Here is a 14,106-nt window from a genome sequence, read left to right as displayed (position 1 = left end):
CATGGGGTTTGACACTCTCTTCCGTGTTAGTAGACTAATCTCACCCAATTTCAGGAAGCATGGTTTGCCTTCTAGGTATGTGTCCTGTTTTCTCACTGCCATCATTTACTCTGTTGTGTCCTCACTAACCTTGTTAATGTACACAATATTAAGTTTTCAATTCACAGATGCATGTTGTTTTCAAAGCTTTTATCACATCCTGTGCTGTTGAATAGATCACTGACATAGATCACTTGTGCATTTGAGCTGCCTAACATTCACAGCATTGCCGTGCCTTGGTAAGTAGAGGATTTTTATGTTGAAGTGTGTTATTTAATTTTAAAATATGCACACAAAGTTTCATGATACTCTGCCCACACTTGAATCCCAGACTGACCTGAGAATTTTGTATTTTCCTTTCAGCTGGATAAAGTGATTGCAGGCACCATTGATCAGACAACTGGAGAAGTCCTTTCAGTCTTTCAGGCAGTTTTAAGAGGCCTTATTGACTATGACACAGGAATAAGGTTGCTCGAGACACAGCTAATGATTTCTGGTCTAATTTCACCAGAATTAAGAAAATGCTTTGACCTCAAAGGTGCCGAAAGTCACGGGCTCATTGATGAACAAGTTGTGTGCCAACTCAAAGAACTAAATCAAGCAAAGGAGATGATTGCTGCTGTGTCTTCCACCACAATTCCAGTGCTGGATGCTCTGGCTCAAGGCGCGGTATCAGAATCCATGGCTGTCAGAGTTCTCGACATACTGCTTTCCACAGGCTTTCTCATTATTCCAGCCACAGGAGAACAGTTGACCCTGCAGAAGGCTTTCCAACAGAACTTGGTTTCCTCAGCATTATTTTCTAAAGTCTTAGAAAGGCAAAATATGTGCAAAGATCTTATTGATCCATGTACCTCTGAGAGGGTGTCTTTAATAGATATTATAGAAAGAAGTATTTTACAGGAAAGCACTGGGATGCGGCTTCTACCTGTGAGACCACAAGAAGGAGGCAGAATAACATTAAAATGTGGAAGAAACATTAGCATTTTAAGAGCAGCTCATGAAGGTCTTATAGACCGTGAAACCATGTTTAGGTTATTGGGCGCACAGCTCCTTTCTGGAGGTCTGGTCAATTGCAGCTCTGGTCAAAGAATGACTGTTGAAGAAGCTGTGGCAGAAGGGATGATTGACAGAGATACTGCCAACAGTATTCTGACATACCAGGTTCAAACAGGTGGAATCATGCAGGCCAACCCTGCTAAACGTTTAACTGTAGATGAAGCAGTCCAGTGTGATTTAATAACTTCGAGCAGTGCTCTGTTGGTACTAGAGGCTCAGCGAGGCTACGTTGGACTCATTTGGCCTCACTCTGGTGAAATATTTCCCACATCTTCTTCCCTGGAGCAGAAGTTGATTACGAATGAATTGGCATACAAAATCCTGAATGGTAGGCAGAAAATAGCTGCTCTGTATATTCCTGAAACTTCACAAGTCATTGATTTAGATATTGCTCAGCAGCTAGGGATTATAGATAATAACACAACATCGATTTTAAAAAATACAACACTGCCTGATAAAATGCCAGATTTGGGAGATGTAGAAGCTTGTAAGAATGCCAGAAGATGGCTCTCTTTCTGTAAATTCCAGCCATCTACAGTCCACGATTACAGGGAAGAAGAGGACACTTTTGATGGAGAAGAGCCAGTGACAACACAGAGCTCAGAACAGACTAAGAAGTTATTCTTGTCTTATTTGATGATAAATAGCTATATGGATGCGAACACAGGGCAGAGGCTTTTGCTGTACGATGGGGACTTGAATGAGGCCGTTGCTATGCTGCTGGAAGGCTGCAGTGCAGAATTTGATGAAGACACGTCCATGAAAGAAGGTACTGATGTCTTAAGGCTTCCTGGTGTATTTCTGAATAATACCCCAAGTAAAGAAAAGGATAAAGGTATAACTTCACCAAGTAGTTTTGATAAAGGTCATTGCAGAGAACCTAAAGAAATGGCTGAAAATAGAAAGCTTGCCTTAGATGAAGAGTTTAATGAAATGGGAAATAATGTTCTCAGTGAATTTTATGAGTCAGAAAATCTAGCAAATGTAATAGTAAGAGATCATAAAGTTAAAGATTCATCCAGTGTGAATGTTCCCAATTCTGTATCATATTTTACACAGCCCGGACTTGCCAAAGTTAGCAGGCTTAGACAGGACTCTGGAAACATACCTAACAACTGTGAAAATCAAAGTCATGTTGAAGCAAATGAACATGCAGATGAATGTAGTCATTCTAAAAACATTGAAAATCTTGCAAGTGATTTGATAACAACTTCTGTTGTAAAGTCAAAAACTAGTAGAATTTGTGATTTGAAAGAAACAGAGATTGACGATGATATAAACAAGGATTCAGTGATCTTTGACTATTCCCCTAGGCTAAGTGCCTTATTAAGTCATGATAAATTGAGGAACGATCAGGGAAGTTTCAATAATTTACACACCACAGAGAACGATGGAAATAAATGTGAAGCCTTTACTTTGCCGTCCAATGACCAAACCATGTTACTGGGTCCAAGAATGGGCGAAAAACTTCCAGGCCAGTTTCTAGGAATTGCAGCTATTAACATCAGTTTGAAGGGAGAACACTGTGCACAAAAACCTTTAAATATTGGTTGTAGTGATTCTCAGGTACAATATCACAATGACAAATATATTTCAGATACTTGGGGAGAAGATGAAAAAATACATGGTGCTTGTCAACAGAAACCTAAAGACGTGCAAAATGAGTCCAAAATGGAAGAGCTCTCCTGTGCCATCAGACCGAGGGGTGAAATGGATACTACCAATGCATTCCATGCTGCTGGCTCCCCGCTGCGTGAAGAGGCTGTCAGTGCTGGTGACTATGAAACGTCACTACTGGATGATCAGCAGAGGGACACAGAAACAGACAGTGATAGTGATGATGATTTCTATGACACTCCCTTGTTTGAAGATGATGACCATGATTCTCTGCTTCTTGAAAATGATGATTGTGATGGCCTGCAACCTGAGGACTATGACACACTGCAAGGGGAAAATGATGGGGCTGCTTCTCCTAGCAATGTTTTCTATGACGTTCCAAAAGAGAATGAAAGTTCTGTGGTGACTCATGGGGGACTACTTGAGAGCTTAAGAGTGAGAGGAGATGCACAGTATTTCCAGGATTGTCTCATAGGTATTGAGAAAGGTGAATTAGAGGCTGATGAAAGAATCCATTTGAATTCACTTGGCTCACGCAAGGTCAATGAACAGTTGCTGGAAACGGTATCAGAAAGGGAAAGTGCAGATGACCTAGAAGGTGACGAGTCTGACTTATTGACTGATTCTGAAACTGTAGGAAAGAAAGAGAGCTTCAGTGCCTCATTAAAATTTGATGATACTGGCTGTTGGAGAGGGAGGGAAGAAAAATATATAACTGGAGAAAAATTTAAATCTGATAGTGATTTTTCAGACTCTATGCAAAATGAAGAAAGTTATGGGGATTATATATGTGACAGTAATAATCAGGATGATGATGATGATGATGACGTTGATGATGATGATGGAGATGGTGATGGTGATGAAGAAGGAGAAGGAGTAGGAGATGAGAAAGAAAAGCCCATGTGCCAAGATGAGGCTGAAGGTATGGATATGCAGTTGTGTGCTACCGCCATGGATGAAAAGGAAGACAACCGTGAAAAGCAGAATATTGAACTGGGTAAAAAGCACAGTTATAATTCTTTAGAAAAACAGCAAAGTGCAAATGTTTTACAGCTACAATCAAGTAGTAAAAGTAGCTTAGTTACTGAGAGAGACAATTTTCCAGAATATGCAAGTGGGGTTGTTGGAAAAAGCAAAGAAAATCTGTTGAATCCTGAGATCGCCCTTAAGGATGTATTGCTGACTATCACTAAAGACACTGAATCAGAAGATTCCTTTGGACCTGTGGATATTTTACATAATACTCATATCAGTTCAACTTCTGATAAAATCATTTGTCCTGAGCCTGATTTAATAGGAAAACTTGCTGAGGGAAGCCATTTGTCATCCATGGACTCTGTAACTGATAAAGATCATCAAGGAAATGGAAGAGATGTAATTAAAAAGAGAGATGACAAAAACAATATGCTAATAGGAGATGAAACATCAATTCATAAAATGTGCTCAGGAGAAAATCCTACAGAAGATCTAGTAGAAGATAATAAACATCTCAAACTTTTGCCTAGTAAAAGTATTAGGGAGAGTCTTGATTTAGTTAGTAGTCAGTTTCCATTTCCACAAATCACAAACAATGAAGAACATAATCATAAAGGAAGCCTTAGAAAAGCAATGGTAGCTATTAAAGATGAAGCAAAGAATCTACAAACAGCTGTTAGTCAAAGTCTTGTTCAGTTTGAGGCTCTTGAAGAAATATTTGACTCATCAGTTTCCAAAGTGATCAGTGACATTACTTCAGACATACTGTCTGAAGGGAATACAAGTACTGAGAAAGGTTCACTCACTGATGGACCTGAGAAAGAGCTTGATCTGTTTACTTATTTAAAACATTGTGCAAAAAATGTAAAAGCAAAAGATGTACTGAAGCCAAATGCAGATATCCCAAGCTACACTCTAATAGCTTCCCCCCCCATGAAAGAACACTTAGAATTTGGAGTTGATAATGCAAAAGAGAAGGCAACCCTTACTCAGGAAGACTCGCCTCTATATGAGACAGTTCTACAAAGTGACCTTTGCACTAAAGAAGGTGTCTCAGAAGGAGGAACAGAAATCCCTCAGTTCACATCAGTAGGAAATGAAAGCACACTTCCAACCTCACCTCTTAGAAATATGGAAGGCCTTGGGGAAAATGCTGACCTTGTGCTATCAGGACTCAGTGCAAAAGGAATAAGAAGTGATAACTCCAGTAATACTTTAAGCACTGACAACTCATTCTTAGAAATAAACAATAAGAAAGACAGAATTGGGCAACAGCCACAAAAAGAACAAGCCTTGTCTGCAGGATTCCAAGAAAAGGAGGTTCAGATTCCTGAATTATCTCAGGTGTTTGTTGAGGATGTAAAGGACATCTTAAAAAATAGATTGAAAGAAGGTCATATGAATTCTCAAAAGGTTGGAGAACCTGCAGCCTGTGCAGACACTAAAATTTTAATTCAAAGCTTAATTAAAAGGGTGAGCTCATCACAAGTGGTAAATGAAGCATCCTGTGTGACCAGTGATGACTCGAAGATTGGTGATTGTCCTGGAATTTCCCCCACGAACAACTCACCAGAGCTAAGAGCAGAGAGTAGAGATGATCCATTCTGTATTGCAAATTTTCAGTCTGAGCTTCTCTTTGATATACTTAAGCAAAATCAAAATAGCCAAAAAATTACAGGAGCATTTGAACTGACAAAAGAATTAACTCAGCTGGTGTATGATCTAGAGAAAAGAGGTATTATATCTAAAGGTGTTCCACTGCAACTTGAAAACATTTTCTGTAAGCTGCTTGCCGATGGCTGTTCAAACAAAGCGGAACAGGTTGGAGACTTGAATCAAAAATCATCTCCTACTGCTGAGGTGGTGGATGGAAAACGACACTTTCTAGATGATCTTAAAAGCAAAGAAGAAAACCATGGTTCTCTTAATTCACAAAATACAGAAGAAATTGGACCAGAAAACTCTACTGTACATGAACCAGCCTTACCAAGAGATGAGAAGCTGGAGGAGCAATGTGATGATCTACCAGACCATTTGGAATGTATTTCAGGGCCAAAAGGAATGACTTCCGGAGATAGCACAATGGAACAAGTAAGTTGACTTTATATTTCATATGGAAGTAGCTGCATGAAATATTTGGGAATCATCCCATACATTTTATTTGCTCTAAATACCTGCATAGAGGCTATTGAATTAAAATGTCCACATTTGTGTTTAGTTTTCCAATGAGTTACAGCAGTGTATACAGCACACATCAAAAATGCATGAATATTGGGCTTTGCTGCAAGATATGAAGCCTCCCTTAGACAACCAAGAGTCTCTGGATAACAGTCTAGAAGCTTTGAAGAACCAACTTAAACAGTTAGAGGTAAGAATGGTCTGCTGCCCGTTATGGATGGTAGTCTGCTAAGTTAAGTTGGAAAAATAAGCAGGGCTCTTTACATTTGTGTTTTGAATATTAGTTATATTTGTGTTTGTCACAGTGTAGTTCTGTCTGGGTTATATATACATACACACATAGATATATATATATATAGATATATATATATATATACACACACACACACATACACACACACACACACACACACACACACACATATATATATATATATATATATATATATATATATAAAGTTTATATGTATATAAAATGTTTTTTTGCAGACATTTGAATTGGGATTGGCTCCAATTGCTGTTATTTTAAGAAAAGACATGGAATTGGCAGAAGAGTTTTTAGAGTCTCTTCCCAGTGACTTCCCCAGAGATCATCATGATGAATTGAGTAGAAGCCACCGAAGTTTGCAGAATGCCCTCTCTTCCCTCAGTGATGCATCTTCAGAAAGAATGAAGCACATCATGCTTGCAATTGATAGTGAAATGGTAAGTGTCAACACGTTTCCCACTGAGTCAGATTTGAGTTTTGAAGAAAATTTGATTATTTAAAAATTCAATCATAAACTGAAGTATTTTATTTTAAGAGTTGTTAAGCCCTTAAGACAGAATGTCACTTATAGGAATTTGATTTTTAGGGACAGACAGAAATGAACATGATTTTGTTTTCTAGTCAAAACTAGCAGTTTCCCATGAAGAATTTCTGCACAGACTGACGTCATTCTCACATTGGATAGCGGAGAAGAGCAAGTCTGTGAAAGATGTGGAGGCTGGGAATGTTCAAGATACTGAACATCTAAAGCAGACTTTGGAGTTTCTCAAGGCAAGTATCAAAACAGTAACACAAAGCACATTTAAAAATGAATGGATTTAATATAAGAAAAATTTACAAAAAAATATGACTTTCTTAAAGCTATACAGCATTGTTTCCTTTCTTTGTCTCTCCAAGGTGTTTATTTATAGTTGACACAACTATAAATAATTACAACTTTATGGATCAATCTGACGCTATCCCAGCTGCCTTATGGAACTCTTACTACCACTGACCTGTTGAGATTTGTATTTATGTATTTAGTTATATATCAGTCAAATCCACAATAGTATAAATTAATCATATACATACATCATAGTGTACTTGGTATTTAGGTATTAGTCTTTTTTTTGTGCCTTCCCTCACCCTGCTAGTGCCTAATTTGAACAGCATGCCAGAAAGTTGAAATTCTGGTCCACTTAATTTGTTTCAAATTCCCCATAGTCTCATTTATGTGCTACCATATTTAAATTATAAATATTATAATATTTATAATATTAACTTAAATATTAGCAAGCAGTATTTTAATGTTTCCCTTCAATGTACTAAATTTACTAAGTTGAATCTTTACCTTTTGTCAGAGTTACACTTAAAGTGTGATATGGCAGGCAAGGTTAAAATATTCTTAGAGGGTTTATCTTTTTATATATACTATTAATTACTGCAGTATTTAAATAATTTCATCTTTACCATTTTTACTAGATGATTAGATTTTTGACTAAATGAAAGATATCAATAAAACCTTAGTTTGATATAAGAAGCATGTTTTTAAAATAAATGCTATTGTTGATGTAAACTCCATTCCCTGTTGGTAATGTGCACCTCTTTGTCCACAGAACGTGCGGAAAGACCTTGGACACACCAAAATGCAGCTGGAGACGACGGCCTTTGATGTGCAGTTCTTTGTTTCTGAATATGCACAAGATCTGTCTCCCAGCCAGAGCAGACAGCTGCTGAGGCTCTTAAACACCACTCAGAAGTGTTTTCTTGATGTACAGGAATCAATCACTGCCCAGGTGGAACATTTAGAGACTCAGTTACAGCTAGAACAAGATCTTGATGATCAGAAGGTTTGCCTTTCTTTGTGGATTCTTTGTTTTTAGCTCTTCAGTGTGAAACCTGTAATGCAGATACCTAGGGATTATGGCATGATAGGAGAGATTTTTCTGGTAAGGCAATTAATGGACAGGGTATAATGTGTAGATTCTACAATATCTAATAATATTGCTTTCTATAATAATGTTATAATTCATTGATTTTAATCTTCATGACTCCCCAAAACTACTGTTTTCAGGTGAGAGTCTTCCCTTTTTTCCTAGGAGTAGGATATGTAGATGCACTCAGAAATTTCATGGGGAATGTTGATGAACATGCATGTACTGGAGGTTAGGGGTATCCTCCTCAAGGAGGTAGTGTGGCACAGCAGTCCACAGCAGGGCTCTGGGGCCAGACTGCCTCTGTCCTCATCCCAGTGGCACCACTTACTCACTGTGGGACCTAGGGCAAGTCTCTTTACCAGTTTTCTCACTGGTAAGTTGGAAATAGTAACAATGCTTACTTGGCAGTATTGTGAGCACTGATAAAATAATGAATATAAGAAACTTAAGTACCTTGCCAAGCATGTGTTAGGCTACTGGTAATCATGGTCTATGGCTATAAGATGAATAACTAGTGTATGAGTGTATGCATATGTGTGTAATAGGAAAATGAAAGATGCAAGCAATTGACTCATGAAACAAATCTTTTAGAAAGATTTAATGAATTGTATTAATGCAATCAGTAATGAACAAAGAGGTGGAATGGAATTAGACATAGTGATTAAGTAAAAATATTGCATGCAATGTTCTTTTTATTATTTCTTGAAGTATCTAGGCATTGTCTCTAGCATGATAACCTATGTGCACATATCAAATATATTAACAGACAAACCACGACTAACTTCTGTTTTGCTATCCCTTTACAGAATTAATTGTGTGTGTCGCAGGTTTCAAGAGCTTAAGAAAATGGAATGTTTCTTCCTGTCGGTCAGAAGTTCCATCTCTCACACATGTGCATGGCCAGTATTCTGTTGAGCAGTTTCATCCAAACATGATCACTTTCCATGTTTATAGGACAGGCTCTTACTTTCTGCGTCATCTTGTTCAATTTGTACCCCGGTGCTATATCATGTTTACAGCATACTCAGAAAGCTTATTTAGAGGAAACTTGCAAAATGTATTCTAATAAGGAGCTAACACAATTGTGAGTTTATGACCGCCTTTACAGACGCTTTGGTTCTGTTCCGCTCTAGATTGTGGCAGAACGTCAGCAGGAGTACAGAGAGAAACTCCAGGGCATCTGTGATCTCCTGACCCAGACTGAAAACCGCCTGATTGGGCACCAGGAAGCCTTCGTGATTGGAGACGGCACAGTTGAGTTAAAGAAGTACCAGTCCAAGCAAGAGGTAGAATTTGGTTTTGCATAATCAGTTCTATGTTGATGTTAAGTTTGATTACTATTACTTGGAAAGCAGCTAGGATTATTGAAAAATAGCAGCCATTTTGGCTTTTCTAAGATAAGGCATACCCCAGGCCTCCTGAGCTGTACACTTTATAGTAAGAGTTACATTTCCAACTTCAAGATAGTCGAATAATTTTCTTGACTGGTTGTTGGTGAGATAATGAGTGGAGAAAATATATAAAGGAGGTTTGATAATGGTAATAGCCTGTGTGATGAGTTAAGACTTAGATACATTGAAGGCCAGTCCGTTCACTTTTAAATCAGGTGAAATAGCCATTGGTTGGGGTTCTTTCTCTTTCTTGGCTCTTTCTTATTCCTTTCATCTTTCTCTGCAGTTTGTCCCTTTTCACTGAAGGAACAAACAATAATAACAGATAAAGGTATCTTTATTTTGGTGTCAGAAGAAAGAATGTTTTCATTGTGATTAGCTAACTCGTTGTCCAAATCCCAGGCACTACACATTATTAGCTTTATAATTTAATCTTTTTAAGGCTCAGTTTCTTCATTGGTTATAATTCCATTACCATGTTTTTATAAAAGTGAAGTAAATATTGTGTGTTAAGTGCCTAGCACAGTTAATGTCACAATGTTGTGGTTCATTAAGTATCTCTTTCAGTTCAAATACTCAGAAAAACTTGAGGAGTCTGGAAAGTATGGAAAAATAATATGACAACTTGAACAAGGAACAATATCGAGAATTAAAATGCCAAGTAAAGGAGGAACAGAAGAAAAATACATAGAGAAACCTGGACAGAAGAAAGTTATTACTGCTGAGGAGAATTCCCAATCTTGTGCTTCTTAACACCTGAAACAAAGAAGCAAACATTACATATTAATGAGCTCTAATGTTTAGAAGAAGAGATTATTTTAGTATAGAAATTATTTTAGGAACAACTTAGCTCATAACTTAGAGAACTGTCTGTTTTTATCTCGAGCACATATTAAAAATGAATGTTTAGAAACAGAATAAATAATATGGTCATGTATTTAAAAGCTTTTATAAATGTGCTCACATAATATAAAAAGTCTGGTATATGCACGTTTATATAGATTATATACTGAATACTTCATTGTTTTCAATGTTTTACAAACCATGTCTCTTTGTCAAACATGAAAATCTCATACCTTTCTTTAATGTTGTTTGAAATTTCAAATTATATTAAATATTGTGATTAAATAAACCAACTCCAATTAACATATTGAGTCTTCTTTTTCAGCCTATATGTGGTGGATTATCCCTCTTTTGCTCACCCCCCCCCTTTTTTTAGAATTACAACTCTGGAAAAATTAAGTAAGAAGTAATAAGATTTTTTTTTTTTGCTTTTGTGTTATAAGGAATTACAGAAAGATATGCAAGGAAGTGCACAGGCATTGGCAGAAATAGTGAAAAACACAGAGAACTTCTTAAAAGAGAATGGAGAAAAGCTGTCACAAGAAGATAAGGCTTTGATTGAACAGAAACTTAATGAAGCCAAGATAAAGTGTGAACAACTTAATTTAAAGGCAGAACAATCGAAAAAGGAGCTGGACAAAGTTGTGACGACAGCAATCAAGGAGGAAACTGAAAAGGTCTTTATTCAAATATGTGGTACACTGTTGCTTTGTTGAAAATGATTAGTACAACAGCTTCTTGATTTTAAGTGATATTGGGTAGTGGTAAGCAATGACTGGCACCAGGGACTAGAACTCTGGGTTTCCAGGTTTGTAATTAACCAAATACTACACAAAGTTTAAAGAGTTGGCTTTGCTTAACTTTCTTTTTTCTTTATTTTTATTGTTGACACTGTTACAGATGTCCCCGTTCCCCCCACCCCCCTGCCCACTTCCACCCACCCCCTTGCCCCCCTTCGCTCTGGCCATCATCACACTGTCTGTGTCTGTGGGTGATGCATACATGTGCTTTGGCTAATCCCTTCCCCTTCTTTTATCCAGTTCCCTTTCCCCTCTGACAGCTGTCTGCTGCATGTTTTCATGCCTCTGTTTCTCTTTTGTTTGTCACTTTGCTTAACTTTTTAAAAAGTTTTAAGTGGATTTGTGAGACTTCCTACTTGTGAAATGTGTGGGGAATCATTCATTACCATAGCTAAAATTTTAGAATGTATTTTTAAGAATAGCAAAAACTTCAAAGTAACTTCCTATTCCTCTAAGGTTTAATTTTAATGTGTTCAGTTTTCAGTGTGTGTCAGTTTTTAGTATCCCCACTCTAATTTTAAATGATCTAAATATGTGCTTTTGGGATGTCTTAAAGCTAATATGTTGGCCATATTCAGAATGCCCATTGTTACCTCCCCCACCCCGGCCCAGGTTGCAGCTGTGAAGCAGCTGGAAGAGAGCAAAACCAAAATAGAAAACCTTTTGGACTGGTTGTCAAATGTTGACAAAGACTCAGAAAGGGCAGGGATAACACAGAAACAGGTAATTGAACAGAATGGGACTCATTTTCAAGAAGGTGACAGCAAGTCGGCAATTGGAGAAGAGGATGAAGTCAATGGTAACCTCCTGGAAACTGACGTTGATGGGCCAGTTGGAACCACTGAGGAGAATCTGAACCAGCAGTACCAGAAAGTTAAGGTTTGTTGTCTTAAACATAATGACATTGCAAAATTCTATTTTCAGGTCTATAAAGATAGGAACAACTTAGCACGTGAGTTTTCTTTTCAAACCTTAATGACCATTGAGTGTAAGGTCTTTTTATTCTGGGTGCGTTATTATGTCAAATATAAGTTGTGAGAATTCTAAGCAAGTCAAAAACAAGGAATAAGTCATTAGGTATGGGATTCTTATAAGTGACACAGGGTTAAAAGGAATTAATAGAAATAATAATACTAAAGCTAAGATTTATAGAGCAATTATGTGGGCCAGGCACTCTTTTTAGCTCTTCCCATTTTTACTCATTTCATTCTCATAGCTACTCTCTAAGGCTTTATTCTCATTTTACGAATGGGGAAGCTATAACTTACAGAAGGGAAGTAACTTGCCTTAATGACACATTCAGTAAGCCATAGAGTTTGGATTTAAAACTGGGCCATGAGTTCAGCTACTCTGCTAACTCCTAATTCTTGTTCATAGACTGGCTTGCTCTACGTCTCTCTGTGCCTCAGCTCATCTATCTGCATAGTGAATGCTGTTGTTGAGAAGAGCAGTGAGAGCCCTTCTAAAACGTTGCTTTATGCTGGAAATTAAAGTAGCATTAATGCTACTCTAGGAGCAAAATTACTTTGAAAACCATTGTAAAGTGTCACATAATTGACCATTTTATTTCAGTGTTTGGCTCTTGGTAGTGAGATGACTGGACTTCAGGAACTTCTGCAGTTCTATGTGTTTTCCTCTAAGTTGGAGTTTTTGGAATAGAATTCTCTCTGTGAGGTTCTTATGTTACAGGAAATAGAAGTTAAACCAGAAGAAGGGGAAAAGCATTTCCTGTATCCCAGTATCAAGGGGCAGTTAATTACAGGACCTAACTGTAATTGTCCCTCATAGTGAAAAATCTAATGTGTTCCTGAAGGATTATGAGTCAGTTGCAAACAAGTTGGGAAAGGTTGGTAACTTGACCCAAGTCATGAAAAATACCAGTGGGTTGTCTCAGACATATTGATGTTTAATAGGAAAGCCTTTGTTTTTAGCCACAGCATGATGTTTGCCTTCTGAGCTTTTAACTTCTAAGAATATGAGACTATGAATGTGCTTTAGAAAAATTCTAATCTTTTGGTGGAGTAGAAAGCTGGTCCAAGGGCTGACCAGGGCTCTGTGTCTAGTTCTATGTTTGTGCCATGTGTCCTGGGCCAAGCCATTCTCCCACAACTTGAGTTTCCTCATCTGTAACAGGAAGGTGATGGATCAGATCATTTATAAGGTATCCCATATGTCCATCCAGCCTACTATGTGCAGAAGACCTACTGGAGCGTAGTATATGAGGGTAATTCAAATATCAGGGACATAGCCTGTGGGAGAAAAATTATTAAGACAAAAATATTTTTCCTTTGCCCACAACGTGGCAGGCATTATTGTAGACAGTGAGGATACAAATATTAATGAGTCTGTTCTCAACTGACTGATTGGGATCAGACTTGGAAGAGAACAATTGCCCTACAGTAATGCTTCTCATCCTTTTTAGTTCATAGCATATATTGACCCGCCATGTGCCAGCACTGTTCTAGGTCCTTGGGGTTCCCCAGTGAGCAACATAAATTCTTTGTCCTGGTGCTTGCATACTAAGGAGAGAGGATGATGGGACAGGCAACAACTCACTAAATTCTATGGGATGTTAGAAGGTAACTTATTGCTAAGAGAGGCATGTTTAGTTGGGTATGGTGGTTGAGTATGGGGTTGGAGGCCAATTTTCAGAGTTAAATAGGATCATTGGAGTAGACCACAATGAGACTGTAAGATTTGTGCGAAGACTTCAAGGAGATGGGGAGTTGCCAAGCAGAAGTCCGAGGAAAGAGCTGTTTTTAGGCAGGAGACCAACTGGCGAAAAAGGTCCTAAAGCATCTAATAAGATGGGGTGAAGGTAGGGGTGGGAGAACCTGGAGTATTTGGCCTGGACTTCGAGAGGGCCGGGTTGCAATAAGAGCCCTGGCCCCAGGTTCGTTGGGCTGCATGTAAGCCAATATAAGAAATGTAGGAAATTGCCCATAAGCATTATCATCCTTTTGGTCATATTTGCATGGCATATGGGGATGAATAAAAGAAGCTGCTTCTGGCTGCAGAGA

At 38.0% G+C, this 14,106-nt stretch overlaps 1 protein-coding gene across 9 annotated transcripts in view; it reads left to right on the top strand.

Annotated features, from left to right (window-relative positions):
• The window catches only part of DST (dystonin), a 435,492-nt gene that overhangs the window by 301,600 nt on the left and 119,786 nt on the right, over positions 1-14,106 (top strand). For 5 of the 9 annotated variants that reach the window (XM_090282621.1, XM_090282624.1, XM_090282623.1 and 2 more), the window contains 3 exons: positions 9,186-9,338; positions 10,730-10,963; positions 11,699-11,965. In XM_090282621.1, coding sequence (XP_090138747.1) covers positions 9,186-9,338; positions 10,730-10,963; positions 11,699-11,965 — 654 coding nt within the window. Of the gene's footprint in view, positions 1-402; positions 5,782-5,908; positions 6,059-6,357; positions 6,574-6,757; positions 6,908-7,731; positions 7,966-9,185; positions 9,339-10,729; positions 10,964-11,698; positions 11,966-14,106 lie in introns of all 9 variants that reach the window. The other 4 variants (XM_090282619.1, XM_090282618.1, XM_090282617.1 and 1 more) reach the window with 1 other exon arrangement.

Source organism: Furipterus horrens, unplaced genomic scaffold (assembly GCF_987537825.1).
Source record: "Furipterus horrens unplaced genomic scaffold, mFurHor1.1.pri manual_scaffold_6, whole genome shotgun sequence".
In the NCBI taxonomy this organism is placed as follows: Eukaryota; Metazoa; Chordata; class Mammalia; order Chiroptera; family Furipteridae; genus Furipterus; species Furipterus horrens.
This window is presented reverse-complemented; position numbering and strand designations above follow the sequence as displayed.